At 39.4% G+C, this 25,229-nt stretch overlaps 1 protein-coding gene across 1 annotated transcript in view; it reads right to left on the bottom strand.

Annotated features, from left to right (window-relative positions):
* Positions 1–6,330: 6,330 nt before the first annotated feature.
* LOC149267384 (peptide methionine sulfoxide reductase A1-like) overlaps positions 6,331–25,229 on the bottom strand; it is an 80,866-nt gene continuing 61,967 nt past the window's right edge. The window contains exon 2 of the mRNA XM_089432437.1: positions 6,331–6,922. Within this exon, the coding sequence (XP_089288563.1) occupies positions 6,671–6,922 (252 nt within the window). The 3' untranslated portion in view covers positions 6,331–6,670. The remainder of the gene's footprint in view (positions 6,923–25,229) is intronic.

Genomic DNA, 25,229 nt, shown 5'->3' on the forward strand with positions numbered 1-25,229 from the left:
AAATTAAGTTAATGTATATGAAATGCAAAATAATAAAATGCAATGGAATTAAGAAGTACAGTTTAACATAAATCCATGTTAAACAAATTCTCATGACCATGTTTAATCACACACACAAAATATGCAAAACACAATGAAAAAAGTCTCTAGGAGAGGCCCAAAATTAAGTAAATGTATAAACAAATTCAAAACAATAAAATGCAATGGAATTTAACAAGTATAGTTCAACATAAATCCATGTTAACCAAATTCCCATTACCGTGTTCAATCTCTCTCTGTCTCTCTCACACACATACACACACAAAACATGAAATTTATTTTCCTAATCTAAAAATAATAATAATTGCATATTCATAAGCAAAGATGTGGCATTCACCTTTTCATGAAAAATAGTTTAGGAAATTAGTTGCAAACAAGCAATTTTCCACCCAACTACATGCATCCACTATAGATACCAACCGCAAGCCAAGCTATGAGACCAACAAGTTGAAGGAACCAAGCTATATGTTTCTAACTAACTTAACCCAACATTTTCCCTCTTAGCTAATCTATTCATCACAAAGCACTCTAGGCATCAAAGCATTGTGGGAATCTCATACAGTGATCAAATAGTGATGGAAATCTCTTCCACTACCCTCTCAATACAAGGAATATCCACTCTTTCTCTAGTCAATAGTCTCTCAGGGATATTTTCCCCTTCCAATGCTCTTTAGTGTATGCAAAATAGTTCAATCCATTATATGTTTTCTAAAATAAAATTCCAATCAGAAACAAATATATAGTGGGTGAAGGCTTTTGAACTTTCCCAGGCTGTATTCTCTCCTACAACCATCTACCTCTCATCCATGATTTGCAATTACCTCTTTATAGCGTTGATTTGGTCAATTTCTCAAATTAATTCTTCATTGCTAATGAACAATAGTGCATGAAAATTATCTAACATGAACATGAGAATGTTCCCCATGAATGAATGACATATGAAATAATTGAGGAAAATCATAGTTAACATTCCTCTTGATAAGAGAAATAAAGTTCTATAACACTTACCATAATGATTTTACTCAATCCATGCTTCCTTAACTATATGGTCAAACTTCCCCACCTGCTTCTACATTCATTAAATGATAAATCAATATAGGTGGATGGCTTCATTTAGGGCACATGGAAAAGAGAAGAGTTAATAGGCTAACACTTGGAAATAGAGGATTATTCTCCCATTGGCCCCGTTTCCTATTCCCCTCTAGTGGAGTTGCAGCTTGTCTCATGCTTTCCACAACCATTTTAGACCACAATATCTTTACTTCACTCTTAGTATATACATAGCTTGAGTTTGTCATAGCAAGCATGCCACATGATGCATAGAAGTATAATTGCATCATTTACATACCTAGATATTTGGCCTTGTGCTCCGCATTCGAGATCCATACTACCGTATTTACATCATTTACATACAAGGTCATTTACATACATTAACATGACTTGCCTCTCATCATTATAACCATGTAGTTACAATTTATACATAATTTGATCAAAACAATCCAGGAATCAAAATTGAGGAATTACAATTATGCTCTATGTCATAGTTGTTAAAGAACTCCATTGGTGTTTTATTTCTATTGAAGAAAAAAAGTATAAGATAGTTAAGTATAGGCTCATTATAGTAGTTTTAAATTAGATTTGCTTTGTCATCCAATCATTGGAACATTTAAGGAAATTTACAAAGCATCCAAACATATGTTCAGGGGAACATGAAGAAGCCCAAGCCCAAAAAGGATAGACCATTCAAAATTTTTGAGCAAGAGAGTGGCAATACATTCCACCTAGATTTGTTATTTTATACAGGTATTTATTCAGTGTTGAACATCAATTTGGTGAATTTTTTTGAAACACTAATGTTTGAAGCCAATACGGGTGTCAAGTTGATTATATCTAGCATGGATGAGTTGATTCTATACCAATTAGTGTTAGATACAAATCAACCACTATATAGCATGCTTCAAAGGAGTCAATGGGGTTATCTAAAATTGTAGATAATTTGTAAAAAGGGTGGGTTGCTCGAAGTATCAAAGTGGTATAGTGCACAACAAGGTCAACAATTGTTTTTGAACTTGTGGATATTTGAAATTGATGGAAACTATCAACCCCCTGACTAGGAGGTTTGACATAGCAAGTCTTGTTGAAACGGCCTTGGGAAATTAGTTCAAGTCACAACATAAAAGCATTGGTCCTAGATTGATCAAGCAAAACCAAAGTATGAAATTCAATTGGAGAAGGTCGACAAAAAGGACAATGATGAGGAAAAGCCAAGTGAAAGTTTCAAGAAAGGAGGGTTTGACAAGAAACTTGCCAACAATAACTTCAACTATGCCAAATTCATCAACAAACTTTCGATTGAAGGGGTGTTAAGGGCATACCTTTGAGAAATGAAAAATCTTATCCATTCCAATCTTATCAATGTCCAAGTTGCAAGCTTGTCAAACATGATCACATCAATTACTACCACATCGAACATTTTGACACAACCATACAGAACTTAGACTAGTTATCATTGTTATTGTAAGGGTTCAATGTTTAAACAAGTGCAAGATCGTGATGGGGGATTCTTCTACTTCTTCCCACATGATTCTTTTTGGGTACTTGCAGTCAATTTGGTAATCTAATCCAATGGTTTCAATATAGTGCACTTGTTTCTTTGCAACACTAAATTTTATTTGCTAGCAACATTAGCTCTCCAGTGACTTGAGGATTTAATGATAGTTCAATTGTGCAATGACTTATATACTAGGATTCATACCTCTATCATACCTAATTTTTATGGTAACTCCTTTTTATTAATGAAATCCTAAAGTTGTTATTACCAAAAAGCATGCTTTCCAATTCTAAATATATATTTGTATCTTTCATGTGATTCTTGTGTTTGTTGGTGAGGTATGATGGTTAATTGAGCATGTTGGGTTTATTTCTAGTGGTTTCCTAAAAATCCCTCTACTACCAGTGTTTCAGCCCATACTCCAAACAACCATGATGATCTCCCTCGTAATGTGGAAATTCTTATTGAGTATTTCATATGTTACACTTGACACCTTGTTCATATTTATCTTTTATTCTTGTGATTATTTGCTCTCAAGGATTTTGATGTAAACCAACAAGGTTGTTTAATTTTGTTTATTAATACTAGTGCTAATGGTGGTTATTTGTGTAGCCCACTCATTTTGTATTAAAATGGTGGTTTAAATTCCATGCTATTAATACCCAAAGAAACTTCAAGGTCAAAATGCTAGTAAATGTTCTTTCTATAGACATTACCAATGAATAGAACTCTATGATTCTCCCTTAGTTTGCGTGGTTAGCTACAAAAATAGAAATCCCTAAGTTGGATCATGTTGACTTATTTGGTTTGATTTCTCCTTTTTAACTCCACTTCCAATACTTTTAAACAAGTATTTTGTGAAACAAGAAAAATATTAACTACTTTGCATTTCATTTTCTTATTTAACAACTTTAATTAAGAAAGAATTGAGGATCTCAAAAGGTAATTAGCTTAAAAATACTTGATATTTTTTTTACGTAGTGAGAAAATATATCATAACTCAATTATCAAACCATTAGTGAGGACAATCATTCTTGACTTGCTATCTATGAATGCAAGATGATTCATCATCGTTATTCAAAGAAAATCACGCCATGACCCACTAGTGGCGAGTGTGAGGGAAAGCTTTCAGTCCTCTCATGCCTCTAGAGCTTCGGCATACTCCATACCCAGTTAAAAATACTTTATATTACATCCACACACACACACATATATATAAACAAAACTAAACAAAACTAAAAACATACACTAACTAAACTAAAGGATTTATTAATTTTATTTGCCTATATACTTTTTATAATCAAATCAATTTTATTATGTTATTTCCCATTCTTTATAATTAAACCAATTAATTAATACAACAAAAAAAAAATATATATATATATATATATTAGGCTGAAAATGCCACTCTCAAGTAAAGACAAATGAATTAATAAATTTGAATATATTTTTAAATAAATTATTTATTTTGATCTCTAAATAAATAATATGTCCAACACATTTTATAGGATGGTCTAATTCTTATATGTTTTAGTTTTTCACTAGAATTTTGTTATATAACTTTTGGCTAGATTATAGTTTTAGTTTTCTTATTGTTTAAAATATATTTGTAAATGCCTAAATAGATTTAGCGCACTAAAAAGCTCCTAAAATACATTGATTATGTAAATTTAAACTTATAGTTTTTATAATTCCTTGAACAAAATTAATCAGAAAATATAACCCAACCACAAAAAATAGAACAATTTGGGTTACAACCATTTCCATTTTATATATATAAAATGATACATCATAACCACCACAAGTAAAATCCCACACACAAGAATTAAATCGAAACACTTCTTTTAACTCCTAAATAAATAGTGCAAGATGCATATTTTATATATATAAAGAGTCAACATAACTCATTCACATCTCTAGTATAAAGTGTATCTATCTATGGAAACTAGCACAGCCACATGAACTAAATAGACTCTTAAATAAATAGTGCATGATGGATTTTTTATATATAAAAATGACTAGTCAACATAATGCATTCATATTCCCAATAACCCAAGCATAAAGGCGTAGTAATATAAATTAAACCGTGGGTAAAGGCAAATAGGCATCAATCCATGATGGTCATCAAAACACTTACCTTATCTCACATTGCCAAGATCTAAAAACGCAAATAGGCATCAATCTATGATGGTCATCAAAACACTTATCTTATCTCACATTGCCAAGATTTAAAAACCAGTGTATATTCATCTCAACTCAATCCATGATGCCTATGATGGTCATCAAAACACTTATCTTATCTCACATTGCCAAGATTTAAAAACCAGTGTATATTCATCTCAACTCAATCCATGATGGTCATCAAAACGCTTACCTTATCTCACATTGCCAAGATTCAAAAATCAGGGTATATTCATCTTAAATCTACATCTACCCGCTAAGAGGGATCAAATTTCTCAAAATGCAAACTTTTTTTTGAATTCAAAACTTTGAGAAAGATTGCACTAAATTAATTTTAGACCCAATATATATTAGTTCTTAATAATATATATATATATATAAAACATGTTTAAAATTTTTTTAATTTTATTTTTAAATTTGATATACATAGTTATATAAATAACTTCCAAAAAGAGTAGCTTTTATATATTTATTAATTAAAAGTAAATATTTTCTAAAATATAATAATTACTGGTATAAATATTTATTTCATGTGGTAAAATAGATCTTTATCTATAACTATTATTTATATTTTATATATTTTTTACATTAAAATAATTAAATTTTTATATGTATATTAGATATATGTTACAAAATATCATGATTATGAATATCAATTATTTTGATGTAGTATATATATATTATGCTTATTTTTAAAAAATATCCTAAATTACTACATATTATGATTATTTAAAAAAATGATCCTACATTAAATTAATATTATTATTTGTATTATATTTTACAAAAATTAAATTCCTACCATCTATCTAATTATTAATTATGGTTAATTAGAATAAAATTTTAAAAACTATTTATTAATTATTGTTAATTAAAATAAAATTATAAAATCTATATTTTAAAATAAAATGAAATAACAACTGGTATGGGATGGGATGGTTTGTAATTTTCTATCAATATAAATAACAATTGAGAAATAAAATTCATTTATCTATTAAACTACCAACTAAGAAACAACACTTGATGGTTTCTACTTTTCTGCCTCTTGCAGTATTATAAATTTTGGAGTGCCTTGTTAAGGTTGATAAATGGCCCCGAGAATGTGCACAATATACAACAACTTATGCATGTGCTCGCTGAAAAACATTTTTAAGAGCAATTATAATGGTAACAGTAACTCAGTAATTTTCCTGGCCTTGAGAAAAAAATATTTAATTCAAATTATTTATTTATTTTCCCAGAGAAACTAGAAATAATATAAAATCATGTCTAATAAATTAGTGCTGTTAATTACAAATAGGAGATAGTCAATCTGGCTGCTTTATGAATATTGTGAACTTCAATCTGACTGCCTTTATGAACAATGTCAACTTCAATATTGTGAACTTCAATCTGACTGCCTTTATGAACAATGTCAACTTCATTTAATATCCTCACCAAAACAAACATTTTATTAGGAACAATAAAAATAATATAGAACACTTTCATATGACTATAAATAGAAAACATAATACACATGGGAGCCATTATTATACTCATAAATCCAATGCACATGGGAGTCATTATTATACTCATAAATCCAATGCACATGGGAGTCACTATTATTATTATTATGGGTTTTCTCTTTCAGAGAAGGGAATGTCACTCCCAGTGAAGTGCATCAGAGAAGGGGATGTCACTCACAATGAAGCATGCACTTCATTGGCATGGAAAGCATAGAAAAGCACAGTTACAAACACCTGTAGTGAAAAGCATAGTAGGAAGTTAAATGCACCCTAGTTACAGACGAATATTTTCCTCATCCAATGACTCGGTTAATTGAAAGTATACCATAAGCTACCTGATATTGATATTGTATCCATGGACCTTATCAGATATGAAAAAGATTTACATCAAACACTTTTAACCATAGCATCGAATTGGATCATTGCACCCTTTCGCTGCTGATTGTTTATAGCCAGATCGACCTCCTTTTGCAAGGTATTGTTGATGGTACTCTTCCGCTCTATAAAATTTCTTTGCAGGCAAAATTTCAGTAACAATTTTTCTGTTCAGTGCCTTTTCTTGCTTTTCCATTGATTCACGTGCAGCTTCCTCCTGTTCTGGTGTATAGTAGTAAATTCCAGATCTGTATTGTGTACCTACATCATTTCCCTGCCAAACATTTTCAGAAATAGATCAGGTTCTATACACAACTGTTCCTTTTTGGAGATTGAATTTAGTATACCATGCTATGGGTTATCAGCCAAAAGGCGAGATATGAAATCTGTATAAATCTTCATGAAGCATACACACCAAGAACACTGTTTGCAGGTGGCCATACCTATCAACTATAACCTAGGCGTCTGTTTCTCTGACAAGATCCATCATAAAACAATATCTATCAATATTTCCATATTTCTTCAGAATTTGGAAGATAAGATAGAGACCACTTGTGGCCAAATATTTGGAGAGACTTAAAATTATAATAAATTATATTTCCCCTCAAGTCTAATTTAAGAAAGAAATCTAAATAGCATTTTAGCAAGTCGTAAAACACATTTTATTCAGTTCAAATTAGATAAAACAAAACAACAGCAATAGGTAAAAAGCCGATACTTTTACGGTTGGAAAAGGTTGGGGAAGGTTTGACACTCAAAAGAACCATAACAAACCTACATACGCTTCAAGACTTAGGGTTTTAGATATGCGATGGTGATAGGTGTTCCCAAGATCAAGACTACAAGTGATGGGGTAGGACCTCTTAAGGAAGTTCTATGTGCTGCTTTGACACTTGTAAAACACTCTTCACTCCCTTTAAGAGACCAATAAAGACTTTCACAAGACCTAGGGTTTTTATGATTAATCGTGGGAAGAAATACTTCCAAGGTGCTCACAAAGTCAAGGCAAGAAGGAGGAAGGGTTTCTTGAGATTTATTCCCCCGATTACTATCATCATACAACCCTCAAAGAAGTCCCTTTCTCAAGGAACCATAACGAACCTACATACGCTACTTGGCATACTTGCAAACTGAATTTCAGTATATTCAAAATGACAAAATGATATATATATATAAGAGAGAGAAATGTACTCCCTCCTCCCCTTTCCTACCCAGATCGAGAAAATATCAATAACTTGACATACAAGCAACATATCAATCAAAGAGGCTTTGTTACCACACAATCTAGCAAGGCCCTAAGGAGGGAAACCTATGGGACGTCTACTAGATTAAGTGACAACAATGGAACAATGATCCACTGTCACCACAGTCAATGTCCCCTGCGCTTTACGGACTTTCACCGATGGGAGGAGTCCCAGTAGAAATGGAATCACTTGGAATAAGTATATTGATCATTAGGTATGATGTGATTACACAAAGCCCATTCAAGGAGAGACAGAATAATGGCTCAGTACTCCAAAGAAGTTAAAATGTTCTCCAAGAAAAGCCTTATGATGAGGAGATCAAGACTTAGGGTTTGAGATATGCGATGGTGATAGGTGTTCCCAAGATCAAGACTCCAAGTGATGGGGTAGGACCTCTTAAGGAAGTTCTATGTGATGCTTTGACACTTCTAAAAGACTCTTCACTCCCTTGAAGAGACCCAATAAAGACTTACACAAGACCTAGGGTTTTTATGAATAATCGTGGGAAGAAATACTTCCAAGGTGCTCACAAGGTCAAAGCAAGAAGAAGGTTGGGTTTCTTGAGATTTATTCCCCCGACTACTATCATTATACAACCCTCAAAGAAGTCCCTTTCTCAAGGAGAAGAAAACTAAGTTTTTCCTTCTAGGGCACACCTAGGGCACTGTTACCCACCATTTTGTGGGTGCTATGCCTAGAAAAAAAATTCTAGAAGATAGTCCTCAACTGCCAACCCCTTGCAGCCACCAACTAGCCCGTTGTGCCACTTCTCTGCCACCTGAGCTAGCCATGTGGTCCCTCACCCATCTGTTATGATCATATGCTTGAAGGTGGGCCTCTCAAACCTAAAGGTATGCCTTGTCATTTGGTAATTCAGTATTGTAGTTTACTTATCATGGAAACTTTTGGGCATGGATTAATGGAGGGATTCAGCGGAAAGAGTGGGCTAGGTCCGTGCTCTTGTCCCCTAGACCTCTTTTGGATGTTAACCTTGGACCCTAGTCCCGTGGGATCTCTTTTACTAACCTTTGAGCCTTAGGGATGGTACTACATGGGAAACCCCAATTTTGGTTGCATGATCCCGCTCCGTCATTCACACATCACTCCCCTTCCGCTCATTATAACCCCATTCATCATTTCTCCCACCTCGGTCCATATTCCTCCACTGGGTCTTGCGCACACCTTGTGTCGAGCCTGGAACGATGCCCCAAAGGTTGATGCAGCTAAAAAGAAAAGTAAAAGCATAAATGGCCACATTCAACAGGAAAATGTACCACAAAATGCAAAAGATGGTCGGGACAAACACATTTAGCACGTGAGCAAAAGCTAATACATGAGCTCTACCCCATCATCATGGCCATCACCTTGGTTCCTGTAGACCCTAGATGAATCTCCTTTATCATTCAAGAACCCATGATTGTCCCAACCCTTGGTGGGCAATGAACTTCCCTACCTTAAGGGGGTATCCATTGCTATACCTTATGCATCATGCTCTTATCCCTTGAGCCCCAAGCAATTGATTAAAAAAAATAATCATAAAAGAAAAAAGGCAAAGAAGGGTGGAAAAATCAAGGTCGGGACACCTCATGCAACACAATTGCTCCCTCCCATGCATTATATACACAAGAGTGGGCTTCCCTTTTATTAGCTACCCTTGTACCCCAGCATGTGGCCCAGAGTTGCCCCTTTCATTCCCTACTCCATTCATCTCTTCATCACATGCCACCACCCTTTGAAGGATGTACCTTGGACATGTTATCCCCTTTCAAAGTAAAAAGCACCTAATAGGATACTTGGTTAACCCCATTTGGAGCTTGGAAACATTAGCACATGCCAAAGCCCATTATGAAAAAGCATGTCATTATAAAGTGCCCACCAATTGTCCATGGTTTGTAAGCTCTTTAACTTGATTTCCTTTAATGACTTGTTGTATTGGAAGGCTAAGGGATGCATTGGATCTTATGCAAGATTGCAGATGGTCTCCATTTTGGGTGGGTTGGTCTCCCTATACGAGGTCTTAACCCTTTAGTGGGCTACATTGACACATATAGGGTGTGTGTTGAGAGCCATGGGCCTCCATAGTAGTAGACAGCAATACATCGATCCCCAGAGATGTTCAGAGTTTGCTTGAGATTCACCTATTGGACTAGGGAGATGCACCTAGTTCACCATGCCCAACCGGCCCTACAGTTGTACCATGCACTTGGCAGATGACCCAGGACTTGCATGCTAATGTGGTATCACTTACACCATCATCTGAGCCCTTACAGATGGTCTATAGGAATCTTCGACCTACTTGGGGGCCCATGAGGTTACTTGCGTGCCCTCACACCCATTGGGAGCACCATAGCTTTATTATTTGAAGAACAAGGGGCCAACCCCTTGTCTACTATTTTTGGGAGTCTTATTCATCATTGTGGCACTTATGGACTTCATCAGGCTTCTTAGAAGGCCCAACAACATGTATTATTGATCATTCGACCTCTTGAGAGGCTTATTCTTTTGTTTATGAGCTAGTTTGGTGGGCTTGTCACCAAAAGTTAGTTGTTTTGCACATTATTTTATTTTAGGGGCTAATGTAGGCCCAAGTAGCTAAATCAAACTCATTAGAAGTGTATAAATAGAAGTTATGAAGATTCATTTTAGCATCATCACTTGGATTTAGAACTAGTATCTCTTTATAGATTTTCGCTATCCTTCTTGGAGGATGAATTTTTGGAGCATGGAATGAATTTTGATGTTTGGATAATTTTCATATGTCTTGGAGCTTCTTGATGGCAAGTTTTTTAGATGGTTGGATATATTCTTATACATGTAAGTACATTTTAATGCTATTCTTTCTTTCTCATTTTGTCACCTACACTGTTGTTGGGATTTCTCTATACTAGGGCTTATTTGCTACATCTTATATGTGAAGTTGTGGAAATTTTGTTTCTGGATAGTGAATGCTTCATGTATGGGCCATGTATAATGAATGAATGTTCCTAGGGATGTTTCATTACTGAAATTCATCTTGACAAGCCATTTATCTTGCAAAACGAAGTATAAAGTCTTTGAAGTTGCTTTTGTTGTTGCCCTAGTGCCAAGCGAAGTTGTCTTTGAGGCCTCCTTGACCTAGAAAATTCAAAGGTCTAGAGTCATAATTCTACCAGACTCCAATCTCCCCAAAGGATTAGGCACTGGTCCACCGAAAGGTGATCACCTTAAACCTATTTTCCTTCTCCCCTTTCTCTAGGTCTAGTCCTCTAGGTCACCTAGGGCATCAATTATCTCATGATCTAGCCATCCAAATACTTCGATATTTGGTACACAACTGCATTGGTGTGTCCTCAAGAAGCCCTCCAAATTTCATGAGATTCCGAAAGTGGGATCTTGAAATATCGCAAACCCTAGATTGAAGACCAATTCTTTCCCATGGCTTCCCTTAGGCTAGAAACCTCATTGTGATCCTTGCATTGCCTTTCATTGAAAATTCATTCCTTGATCCCTTGCCCCGTTGAAGAATCAAGGGCAATTAGGTGTAGTGTGATTCTTCTTGACTTGATAACAATTTGTGAGGTCTTTTTACTTTTTCTTATTAGCTTAATCTTCTTCTTATTATTATTAATGCATGTGTGTGTACTTCATCAAACTGCTACCAAAAACATAAGAACAACAACACAAGATGTTGGCTCTCTGCCAGGGCCAAAACCTCTCTTCTCTTGAGAGAAAAACCCTTTACTAAGTTTCTCTTATTGAAGCTTCTATTGATAAATGCCAAACCCTAGACCCTTGACTAAAATGTCCTCCAAGCACAAATCAAGTCATTTCTCCTTTCTGCACTTTGTTCCCCGACACTTAGTCTTCCTTCTTCCGGCACTTTGTCCTCCTTCCAACTGTTGTTAGATCTTGTTGCACTTGCTCTAAAAGAGACACTTATCCTTGATCTTTGATGAGACCCTTTCACATGGGATGATGTCTTCGTCTTCTTCACCAACCAATGAGCTTGTATGATTGTAATGGGAGGGTTGTTATGACAGGAGAGACAGCCTCCTTCTCTTCGCATGTGTGACTGTAATAGGCTTTAGAACAGTCCTATTAACTTCGCTTTCCTTCATTGTTTCTTCGCTTGAGTGGGAGGCCTTTTAGGCCTATGTTTCTAGCCCAAGTGATGAGATATGTTGACTGTGAGTTTCTGTTGTTATGACCGCAGGCAGCCTTCCTTTCCTTGCACGTGTGATTGCAGCTTGCCCTAGAAATAATGCTCTTAGGCTCGGTTGTGTACCCTTCTTATTTGCTGCACTTGGAGACCCCTTCCTTATCTCTTTTTCACCCTTTACTCATTCCTTCACTTCGCTGATTTCAGAGGTAGATTGTGTTATCTTTAGAGGAGTGGTCAGCCTCTATATATAGATGATTGTCCCTCCTTTAGGCTGACTTGTAGACATGAGGCCAACTTGACATATATAATTCGGATTGCTTCTTTGGTGGCGTCATTGCATAGGAGACTTGTTGACTTTGCTTGGAGGTATTCTTTTGACTCTAATACATAAATATATATGGTGTAACATGCCCTTAAGGGCTTCCATAATTTCTTTTGACTCTTTGACTCACCTATAGCACTTTAACATGTGCTAGAACTATTTCAATGAGCAAGAAACTCATTGACATATATTATAAAAATAATATTTATTTTCTTGAATAAATACAAATATCAAAAGTACATTTATGAAGACCGAACCTAGTTACATTTCCTTCAACATTCCCCTCCCTAATTAGGTCAAGCATATCATTGGTTGCTAAATCTTATCCCCTTGGCCGAACCTCGGGTCCACTTGGTCTCATGTGATCCCATGCACTATCAAGGTTAATTCTTCAAAGATCACCTGAAACCCAAGTTTCCACAAGAATTCTAGGGCTTAATGATCTCCTTTATAAAACACATAAAACCTAACCCTAGAAAAATTCCCCACGCCCTTCCTAGAGAGCCTTCTGTTAAACACACATGGGCAGCAACAGAATCTGAAGGATAAAACATGAGAGTACGATTTTATTAACAAAACATATACATTTATAGTACATGGTTTGACCGTTGGGTTTCACATCCCAAAGTCTCTTGGACTTCCTTTTGTCTATTCGGCTTCCACACTAACCCATTTAGGATTAGGTGTCCAACATTCCCCCCCTTAATCCGAAGGGTTATGTACGAATCCAAGAAGAGAGCTGTAATACAAAATGTGCAAAAAATGCATGGTAGCACTAGGTTGAATGTGCTCTCTGACATGTTGGTATAAAGGGCGGTGGTTTAAGGATGACCACCAACACTGGAATGCTTAGTGCAATTCCTATAACTCTTCCAAAACTAGCAAGAAGCTGAAGTCTTTTGCTAGAGGAAGTGCTCCTATTGTTTTGAAGAGGAAAACCTTCAACCATGAAAGGGAGGTCTCACCCCGCATAAAAGGCAGAACTTCAACCTGAAAAGGCAACCTGTGATGGTTTAAGGATGACCAACAACTCTAGAATGCTTAATGCAATTCCTGGAACTCTTCCAAAACTGGCAAGAAGCTGAAGTCTTCTGCTAGAGGAAGTGTTCCCAATTCTATTTCTGGAATTCTTCCGAAACTGGCAAGAAGGTGAAGTCTTCTGCTAGAGGAAGTGTCCTAGATTACCAATCGAAGGCATGCTCAGGGGCATCTTTGTCTCTAGTTACAACTCTGAAACTGGTGTGACAGGTTGTGGCTCAGGCTCGCTTGATGTGGCTTTGAAGCTTGTAGATGACCATCATTTCCCCCCCTGTCAGATACAAGGTGAGATGATGGAGAAAACTCAACTGCAAGACTGTTCAATACTCTGGAACAAGTTTTGACATGTGATTGGAATATCTTCTTGGCTGTTGATGCCCACTGCCAAGAAGCGATCCATCCAAGATGAATCTTTGTTGTTGCAGGACATTTGTTTCTGAAGCATCTGTGTGAAGAATGGGTGGTTTTATGACAGTGCTTACATGGATGAAGATCAAAACAGTGATCTTTCAAATGGCCAACTTAGTCACAGTGTTGGCATTTCACAATGTATTGTTGTTGCTATTGAAGAGGAGCAGAATCTGGAACAGCCGGATGTGAACTGTCATTAAGGAATCCAGCACTCTGAAACTGAATGGGCTTTGAGTAGTCTGGAATATGAAAGGACACATCCTTGTCATATCTAAGACCAGTTATGTGTTTGTTGTGGACAAGCTCTTCCCAAGGTCTGATGATGGGTTTGGGAAGTTCACGCTGAGTTTCTGCATCTGCATGTACAACTGCTACTAGATCTGAATGAACATCAACAATATTGTCTTGTTGTTTATGGGAGTCTGTTTCATTGTTCTGAACAAAAACAAGTTCAGAATGACTCCTCTGTTTTAATTCTTCTTGTTGTAGTTGAGATTCGAGCTGCAAAAAATCAATTTTCTCTTGTGCATTTTGTAGGCAGACTTGAATGTCTATGAGAGAAACTTTGCTGACTTTTAATGTATCATGAGTAGTAGACAATATCAGAGTTTTGAAGAGCTCTAATACTTCATTGATTTTGGCCATTTTCTCCAATCTTACACTTTAAACCAACTATGAACCAATATCACTACAAGGTATTCTCAAAATTTGTTCTCCCAGAAAACTACAACAATCAAGTGATATTATTCCTTGAGGAATGAACCAAAAGCAAGATTTTAACTCTACAATTATTCTCCAAATCCACACACAACGATGGTTGGTTGCATTCATATACAAGGAAAGTATATTGTGCATTCCCAAACAATGAGACTCAAATGCTACAACAAATAAAATACTTGTTTCTCCATTATGAATACTCATAAATATATATCAACAAGGATGCAAACTTTACACAGTCATCTATTCAAGAAATACAGTGCACAAATTGAAAAGGAACCTGACCCAGCCACTTGTATAACAAATTCAACTTCTAGAGAGTCTGCTACAGCCCTAGGATTGCCTGCTATGCCAAGGGAATGATAGTAAACTTCATAAAATTGTCCACTGTTAAATCTGCACTAGAACTTGATAAATTTTGTCCCACTAATATAATAGCAATTAGCAGCCCATTTATCTGAGAATTATCTTCATGAAAATTATCCCCGCATTAGAGTTGAACTCGCCCGCTTTTTTTTTTTTTAAGAATACAATCTAGGTGCAAGAGGAAGTAAGACCCTGCTATTCTTTTCGCAGCCGCTCCAGCTCGAGGGGACTTTTCTGGAATCGCAGCTATGACAACTTCTCTGGAATCACAACTTAAAGCTATTGCCTCCACCCATGTGCAAGTTGAGGATTTGAAAAAGAGGCCTTTTACATGACCATCAATTCTTTTCGATCCCACTGAAGCAGCAGACATTCGTTGGGAAAGCGTTATGATATTGCTCTTAGAGGGCTTGATGAACTCTCCACAATTGAGATCCTTCTCTACATTTAAGAAGACTTTGTTCAATTCAGAAAGCCTACAGATAGACCGGGAGCTTCAGAATAGAGAATACAATGCAAAACTAGATAAATCTATTGCCACATTCTTGCATTTACTGTTTGGATATCTGCTTCTTGCACATTCTCACAAGACGCTGGAGTACTTGATTCGGCGATACAAGATATATGCATACAATGTAGATGATGTGATACTGATGAAACAAGCTTATTTGTATCGATTTAGGGTTTTTGCATTGTTGAAGCTAGTCTGAAAATGCTTGGTCCAGACTTCAAAGCCGACAAAGAGTTCTGCAAAGACTTCTTGAAGAATTTTGTAGCGGAGAATGGAGTTACGAAGTACATGGATCTGCTGCAAGATGTTGCAAATAGGAAAATCCATTCTGTTGATATTGAACTCGATGACATCAGCAACTACAAGGGGTTGGATGAGGAGTTCTTGGATAGAGTAAGAACAAATACTCGTCGATACGTCGGCATTTTTGCGGAAGCAATAGATGAATTGTTGCCCGAACCCACTGAAGTTATTGCAAGGGACGACGATTATGATATTCTAATGAGACAGAGATTGTAAGAAGCAGGTGAAAACGCAGACAATGTAGACCCTTTTCAAAAGATGCCACCAAAGGTCAAGCATTTCTTTGAAGTTCATATTAACGGCTTTGCAAAACAGAAGGTTTTCACACTGAGGGAAGTGAAGCCCTACCACATTGGACAACTTGTCAAAGTTGTTGGTATTGTTACTCGTTGTTCAGATGTCAAGCCATTGATGCAGGTCATTGTCTACACTTGTGAGGAATGCGGATTTGAAATATATCAACAAGTCACATCTCGTAGTTTCATGCCACTTTTTGAATGCCCATCAAATCGTTGTAGGACAAATAATGCAAAGGGCAACCTCATTCTGCAACTAAGAGCCTCGAAGTTCTTGAAGTTTCAAGAGGCTAAAATTCAGGAGCTGTCAGAGCATGTGCCCAAAGGGCATATACCTAGATCAATGACAGTACACATAAGAGGAGAACTTACGAGGAAGGTTGGGCCGGGTGACCTAGTGCAAATCTCTGGAATATTTCTTCCTATTCCTTATACAGGATTTCGAGCGATGCGAGCAGGATTGGTGGACTTGGTAGCAACGTTCCATTGCTCTCTCTGTTTGTAGCAAGCTCCATACGCTGCTCTCTGCTATCCAGTTTTGAATGCCCGGAGAATAGCAAGACAATCCAGTCTTCAACGCTAATTCCAATGCACCAACTGAGCTATGAAATGTTGTCAGCATATGAATGAATGCAGGTTGAAGCTGGTCTGAAAATGCCTGGTCCACTTGCCATGGCGGATAGGAACGTTATATCAGGCTATAATAAGGTGCAGCGTCAGGTGAAGGATTAATAGCTGTCAGGATTCGCTCTCAGGTAAATGTAACGTTTTTGCAGGAAGGACACTGTAGAAGGCAGGCTATAATAAGGTGCAGCGACAGGTGAATGATTAATAGCTGTCAGGATTAGTTCTCAGGTAAATGTAACGTTTTTGCAAGAAGATTGTATGGAGAGAGCCCAACTCAAAAATAGATGACAAAGCATCCAGAATGTCAGATCAACAGGACAGTGCAGCGTTCAGCATGGTATGCACACAGTGCGAGAATTATGTTATTCACCAGTCAATCAGAGAAATCACAAAACTCAGTTCAAGATGCTCGCTCGCTCAAAAACGCTTTTCCAAATATGCATAGAGAGACCACAAAACAAGTGGCTCAAATATGAGATTGAGTAGGTTAGGAAGGTACCCGCTCTGATACCATGTTAAACACACATGGGCAGCAACAGAATCTGAAGGATAAAACATGAGAGTATGATTTTATTAACAAAACATATACATTTATAGTACATGGTTTGACCATTGGGTTTCACATCCCAAGGTCTCTTGGACTTCCTTTTGTCTATTCGGCTTCCACACTAACCCATTGAGGATTAGGTGTCCAACACCTTCCATCTTGTCTTCCAAGACAAACAAGCCACAAATTTGATCCTCTCTTGTGAATAGGCTTCCAGGATCACCCCTCGCCCTATCATTGGTCCATCCATTTCGTGATCCTTATAATAATGGGGCTCCTCCCATCGGTGAAAGTCTGTAAAGAGTAGGGAGCCTTAGCAAAGGTGACAGTGGGTTATTGCTCCATTGTTTCCCTTAGCCTAATAGTAACCCTTCAAGGATCCCCTTTTAGGACCCCTGCTAGTTTGAGCAGTAACATTTTGGCGTCGTTGTCAGGGACACGAAACGTGTGTTTGGTTCCCAATATGACATATTGACATTGTTGATTTGTGTAGCTTGGGAGGTACTCCAAGCCCTAGGGTTCAGGGTTTGGAGGGCAAAGCGCCACAAGGGTCACTTGTGGGCTTGGAACACAAGTATAGGGTTTTGCACCTAATCGTGTTTGGGGCAATTCTAGAGGCACATTTCTACATATGATGGCATGAGACGATAGAGGGCAGAAAGACGAATCTAATGCTTCGAGAATCGTTGAATTCCGTGTTGTAGAAGTGGAGAAATGAATTTTTGAAGATGACAAATTAATTTTTGGTTTTTAAGTCATGTATGCTTGATGTAGATTACTCCAATAGATGGGTCTCTTCACTAATCCGTTAGAGCCCCACTTTAGGCTATAAATAGAGGGTGAATTGGATTCATTTGAGGCATCCAAGTGTGCACCATCTCATAGATCTCTCTCTGAAATTTGGCCGAGCTTAAGAGAAGGAGGACGAAGGAGGACGAAGGAGTTAAGGGTTTGTTTGGGCAAGAATACATCTGTGATAAGGTTGAGTTGCTACAGGAAGTAGGTCGTAGGCCTAAAGGAAAATCTGGGCATGATTTAAGGTGTCATTCTTCATTGTTTTGGGTACAAATTTGAGCAGGGAACAAGGCCAAAGATCTATGTAAATTCTGGGTTGTTCTGGTGCAGTTTAGGGTGGATTACCGCATGATTTTGTAGGCCGCAAATCTCGGTCGTAAATTATAGTGGCACGCGGGATTGTTTGGGATAGTTGTGGAGGGTCTTAAGGCCATACTCCTACAACAGATCCTTGGTATAGGCAGCGTAGGATAGCAACATTACTGATCCAGGTGGATATTAGTAGGCCACTCACCTATTCCACTTGGACCCCCACCATTGTTTCTTTCAGTTTTTCAGTTTCCTTATTTGTAGCACAATTTAGGGCTTGAACTAGTCGAACCTTTGCAAGACCAGCCTTGCAAATCCCGAGGCCTCCCATGGCGGATGAAAAGAAAGACGAGGGGGCAAGAGATCCTATCAAAATCTTCCTCGAAGAGGTCGTTGAGCGACAAAGGAAACACGATGATCAATAGCTTTGCCCAGATCCTTTAGCGGCTACCCAGGGGTGACACATCTACTTCCAGGAGCTACTCTAGAAGCGCCACACCCTTTAAGGTAAAAGTTAACTTTGACATTCCCATATTTGAGGGTCAGATAAAAGCAAACGTTGTAGATAAATGGTTAAATCTGCTAGAAGGGTATTTTTCTGTTCATGATTTTTCTAGTCGGGAAAAGATTATTTTCACTCTTCTCAAAGCCGCCCCCCACGTCAAGGACTGGTGGGAAACCTACTGCGAGCAGAAGGATGAAAGTACGGCCTCACTATTTTCAGCCACACCCACTTGGAATTCATTCCGGGATGTCATCAAGGAGCAGTACTACCCTATCGGAAGCTATGAGGATAAATACATAAAGTGGACTGCTGCGGCAGGGAAGGGACCAAGACGTGCTGGAGTTTACCAATATTTTTCATACCCTTCGCACAAAGTTGGGTATCAAGGATTCTGAGCGACATTTGGTACTCAAATACCGTGGCTGCCTACACAGGTACATCCAAGACGAGATGGAGTTCCTGGACATCTCCTCGCTCGACATGACGTACCGATACGCTGTCAAGATCGAGCAGAAGTTTAAACAAAAGAAGTGAGACTTTGGATCTGCGAATCCGAAGCAAGGGAAAGGTGCCCCCAAACCATTGAACAAAGGACAAGGCCAAGGTGGGGTGGCCCAGGACAACCCGCCAAAGTTGCAAGCAAATAACAACACCGCGAAGCCGAAGGACACGGGAAAGTGGTGCGAGTTCCATAAGAGCTCCACTCACAACACAAGTGAGTGTCGGGCCAAGCAGTCACTAGTGGCCGAGCTAAAGTCTTCGGAATCAGATGCATGTTCCGACTCTGAGTCAGAACCCAACAAAGGGAATGACAAAAGGAAGCAAATTATCGATGCGGAGCCCAATGCCACCGTTGCCACCACAAAGATCCAGAGGAGGAGGAGCGCCTCTTCCACTCCCAGATGTGGGTAAAGGGTTCCCCACCACAGTTCATTGTCGAAAGCGGGAGCCAAAAGAACCTCATTTCGGCAAAGGTCGTGAAGCGGTTGGGCTTACTGACCACAGCACATCCACAACCGTACACCATTGGGTGGCTTCACCAAGGACGAGATCTTCGCGTGAGCCAGCAGTGTTGCCTTCCATACAACATCAAACCCTTCACAGATGAGGTATTATGTGACATTGCTCCCCTTGATGTTTGTGATGTATTATTAGGCCAACCATACTTGCGGAAGCGACATGCTGTGTATGAGTCAAGACCTCGTGCTGTTATTGTTACTTTGGGCAATAAGTTGTACAGGATACCGGAGGTAGCACCACCTACCGTCATCTCTTTGATTATTGCAAAACAGTGCAGTAAGCTCATTTCCAAAACTGGGAAATTTGTTTCCCTGATGATACACCCTCAAGGAAAGAAGAAGGCGGTGGCCACGACCTCCAGACAGGGCCCCTCCGCACAACAACAACAAATGGACAAGGTCATGGAGGAGTACGAGGACATCTTCACCTCCCCCGCAAGGGTGCCTCTGCACTGTCAAATCAAGCACTCCATCGATTTGACCCTAGGGGCACCACTGCCTAATGGACCAATCTATCGGCTCTTCATTCTGGAGAACGACGAAATCAAAAGGCAGATTCAGGAACTGCTGCAGAAAGGTCACATCTGACCGAGTTCATCGCCCTGTGGGAGCCCGATCGTGTTGGTACAAAAGAAGGATGGGACTTGGAGACTTTGTATTGACTATCAGGCACTGAACAAGATCACTGTCCGGAATAGGTACCCGATCCCACGAATTAATGACCTTCTGGACCAACTGAAGGGGGGAAATATTTCAGCAAGATCGACTTGAAGTCAGGATATCACCAAGTACTAATCGAACCCTCCGATGTGTGGAACACTGCCTTCAAAGCCAAGGAGGGCCTTTTCGAATGGTTGGTTATGCCTTTCGGGTTGACGAATGCTCCTGCAACCTTCATGAGGCTGATGGATGACATCTTGTGGCCATTCACCAACTCATTTGTAGTGGTATACTTGGATGACATCCTGATCTTCAGCCAGAGTTGGGAAGAGCACCTCCATCACATCCGACAGGTTCTCCAAACACTGTGGCAACACAAGCTATGTGCCAATTTGGAGAAATGCACTTTTGGCATGACCCAAGTTCAGTATTTGGGATACATTATTGATGAACGGGGGGTGCATGTGGATCCAGCCAAGATCCAAGTCATTCGGGATTGGCCAACTCCAACCACTCTGACAGAGCTCCGCAGCTTTCTGGGTCTTGCCAATTTCTACTGCAGGTCCATGTTGGGATTCTCTCATATCACTTGGCCCTTGAGTCAAGTCAACAAGGGAGGAGCGAAAGCAAAATTCTTTTGGTCTGAATCTCAATAGAAGGCATTCACAGAGTTGAAACATCGCCTCTGCTCGGCACCAGTGCTCGCATTACCAAACTTGCAACAACAATTTGAGATCAAGACAAATGTCTGACTATGCTATTGGGGCAGTCCTTACTCAACACAGGCATCCAGTGGCATATCATAATGAGACACTTTCAGACAAAGTTCGGAAGTATCCCACTTATGACAAAGAGATGTATTTTATTGTGCAGACCTGCCGACAATGGAAGCATTACATTTTGGGAAAGGAAATGGTCATCCACACAGACCACTGGCCCCTGCAGTTCATACAGACACAAGGGAAGTTGCATAATGATCGCCATCAAAAGAAGTCCACATACTTGCAACAGTTCCATTTGAATATCAAGTATAAGAAGGGCAGCACCAATAATGTTGCAGATTGCCTCAATCGACCACCGATCATGGCGTTAACTACCGTGCTTAACTCTTGTGGGCACGAGACTTCTGATTGGCCACTTCTCTACAAGAGAGACCCAGAATTCGGCCACACATCCCAGACGCTCTTGGAGGGTCAGCATGTTCCAGATTTTCACCTCTAGGATGCCCTCTTATGCCACCTAGGTCACCTTTGTGTTCCTTCAAGCGAGCGTGCCAAGATGATTTGGGAAGCACACTACAGTCAGGCTATTAGGCATTTCGGGGTCGAGAAAATGGTGGCAGTACTGCAGAAGTATTTCTATTGGCCGAATCTTCGACAAGATGTCGGGAAGTACATCAGGTCCTGCACTGCCTGCGCCATTGCCAAATCAACCATCAAGAAGCAAGGCCTCTATACTCTGCTGCCTACCCCTAGTCGACCTTGGGAATCCATCTCCATGGATTACATGTCGGGCCTTCCTTCTACTAAGCATGGAAACGACTGTGTTTTTGCGGTCATCGACAAATTTTTAACGATGGCTATTATAGCGGCCTGCAAGAAGAATATCATAGCAGAAGCCACTGCTAAACTCTTCTTTGAACGAGTGTGGGTACACTTTGGGATCCCACAGTCTATCATCTCATATCAAGATAGGAGGTTCCTCAGTGCATTTTGGTCCAGTCTCTGGTCGATGTTGGACGCCAAGCTCACTAAGTCCACAATTTTCCATCCCCAAACTAATGGCCAGACAGATGTCGTCAACAGGATGATCGTACACATTTTGCGCATGTACAACTCAAAGCATCCACGCGCATGGGATGAGAACCTCCCCTATGTCTAGCACAGCGATAACCGGGCTCTCCACAGCTCGACTGGCCACAGCCCCTTTCAAGTGGGCTTGGGATTCCAACCACTATGTCCCATTGATGTGGCCATGCCATTTGCAACTGCTCAGGCAGATTCAACTCATGTCCAGCGCGAAACCGATAAGTCAAACAACTTCATTGGGCACATCCAACATATCTGCCAGCAAGTACACAACATTCTGGAGAAATCAAATGCTAAGTACAAGCAGCGACATGATCAACATCGGGTGCCACACAAGTTTCAAGTGGGCGATAAAGTCTAGTTGCATTTGCAAAAGGAACTCCCTACCGAAGCCTATCGAAAACTCGGCCATTCTGATATGGTCCTTACACCATTACAAAGGTTGTGGGAGACAATGCATTTGAGCTCAGCATTCCCCCATTCCTTGGCCTGCACCCAGTGTTCAATGTGGACCGCCTTCGATCATACTTCCCACCATTGCTAGACACATTAGACATTGTAGAACAACTCACATCTATAGAGTTAAATTCAAATTGCATGGAACAGGCCACAACTGATCGAATCATGGACATGTAGATCAAGAACACCCGACAGCAAAGGATCCAACTATATCAAGTTGTCAAAGCAGGCCAACTCCTTCACCAGGGCAAATGGCTCACCAGGGACCAAGTTCAGCAAAAGTTTCCTCATCTCATGGAGAAACTCAACGCAATGGGGACCATTGCTTCCTATGGGGCGAGGAATGATCTAGTTGGATATTGGTAGGCCACTCGCCTATTTCACTCGGACCCCCACCATTTTTTCTTTCAGTTTTTCAGTTTCCTTATTTGTAGCACCATTTACTATCTTGGGCAGTTTTTTGGGTCCTCAACTTCCAGAGTTGTTTTGAGGCCCCAAACGACGTTTTTCGAGAAAACTAGGAGTAACATGGTTCTATAAATTGATGTTGCTCACTCAAAAGTTGTAATCCTTGGATAGATCTTTCTAACAAGGTATTGTGCACGTCAAACGGAGATCGTATGCCAAAGTTACGACCCCGGAAATTGATATACCAATTTACCCAAACAGGGCCCATAGTTTGGCGCTTCATTTCCTAGGGTTAGGTTTTTGGATATTTAGGGTTTTCCATTGTTTTTCAACAATAAATAGGCCTTCGAGCCTCATACAGCTCAGAGGCATGTAGCCGCCACATCTCTTCTTAGAGATAAGCTACCATCATCTGAGCTAGTTTATTTCTATTTCTGTTTGTAAGCATATTTCAGTGTTTTATATCAATGAAATGAAGTATTATTTCTGTTGCATCTTTGTATTTATGGTTATATCTGTAATTTGTTGTGTTCCTGTTTAAATCCGAATCAATTACAAGGGAGGGAAGTCACACTCTTATTGAGGATTGTTCCAACGTTTAGAGGTGGTTGTTAGTCAATATGTTGATGCCTTAACTAGAAGTGCAGGACTGCAATAGTGCACTAGTATTCAAGTATGAGGATGTTGGGTCAAAGGTGATGACCAGTTTGGATCATTCTAGCAGCCTGTGGGAGCCAAGTGTTGGAGTTGTCTTGGATGTGAAGAAACTCCAACTAGGAGCAGATCTTGTAGTGACGTGATTGGGTGCCATTGATCTGATTAGAGGACAGTGTGTTAGTGTCCAAGTTGGAGCCTAGTGAGCAACACCTTGATGGACAAAGGTAGTTGTGAGAGAGGCAATTGTTGAGATCAAGGGTTTGATCAACCAGGAGCAACTTGTGGAGCCCGAGACTTGTGTGTGGAGAAGGACATCTACAACAGATGACGGGAAGTCCTCCTAGCCCATGGTCATTGTGGGAGATGGACATCTTACAGTGATAGGTGGCAACCCTCCGTGCCCTATGTTGTTCTTCATCGGAGCAGCGCGGGAAGACCATAGTGCGCTGAAGTCCCTGAGTAACTAAGGAACAGCAGTGGGCATTGGAGAGTTGTTCACAAGTGGAGCTATGAACAATTTGACAGGAGTCTCGATGTGTTGATGCATTGATGGACAAACGATCAACTAGTGAGTAGATTGGATAGTCGAGATTCAGTGGTTAGATGGACTTGGAGCATTGATAGAGGCAGGAGTTGCAGATCGAGAGTCGAAGGACTGAGCAGGTACAGGGTACAACTGAGGGGAGTTAAGAGAGTCAACTTCATCAACTAAATGGTCAGAGTATCTTGTTGAGGGTAGATTGGTTGTCAATTGACACTAAGCCCTAGTTTGTATTGTTGTATCAGTGGATGTATGAGGGCCATTATCCCTGGTACGGGAACCCTAGACTATTGTATTATATGTTGTTTAATATAACAAAGTTGGGTGGAAAATTGTAAAAAGTTGTCTATATTCTATGCATGTGTGATTTACTGTTGTTTATATTCCACTATGCATAGTAGTATAGTTGAGATTCTTGGTTTGGTAGCGTCAGAGATTTTAAGATTCTATCTGAGATCCAAGATCATGGAAATTCAACATGGAATCAAAGCGATTCTGAGCTACTTTGGAAGTAAGTAAATCAGAGTTGTGTGCAGCGAAGTATAGCATACATAGAGGGAGTTGGTCACATTGTAAGTGAAGGGCTCACTACAATGTCGAAGTTGTAGGCAGAGGCGCTATTGAGATTGTCGGATTCATTCTACAGGTTATGTTGCAGTGATGGATGCTAGATGGGCTAGTGTTGCCGGATGATGAAGGTTACTTCCTAGTCTTGGAATATCTCCCTCACTAAGAGGGAGTGTTGATTTTTGTAGCTTGGGCAGTACTCCAAGCCCTAGGGTTTCAGGGTTTGGAGGGCAAAGCGCCACAAGGGTCAGTTGTGGGCTTGGAACCCAAGTATAGGGTTTTGCACCCAATCATATTTGGGGAAATTCCGGAGGCACATTTCTACATATA

The sequence above is a fragment of the Pinus tabuliformis genome, chromosome 6, assembly GCF_031772625.1.
Source record: "Pinus tabuliformis cultivar Carrire ecotype Pingquan chromosome 6, CPIR1, whole genome shotgun sequence".
Lineage (NCBI taxonomy): Eukaryota > Viridiplantae > Streptophyta > Pinopsida > Pinales > Pinaceae > Pinus > Pinus tabuliformis.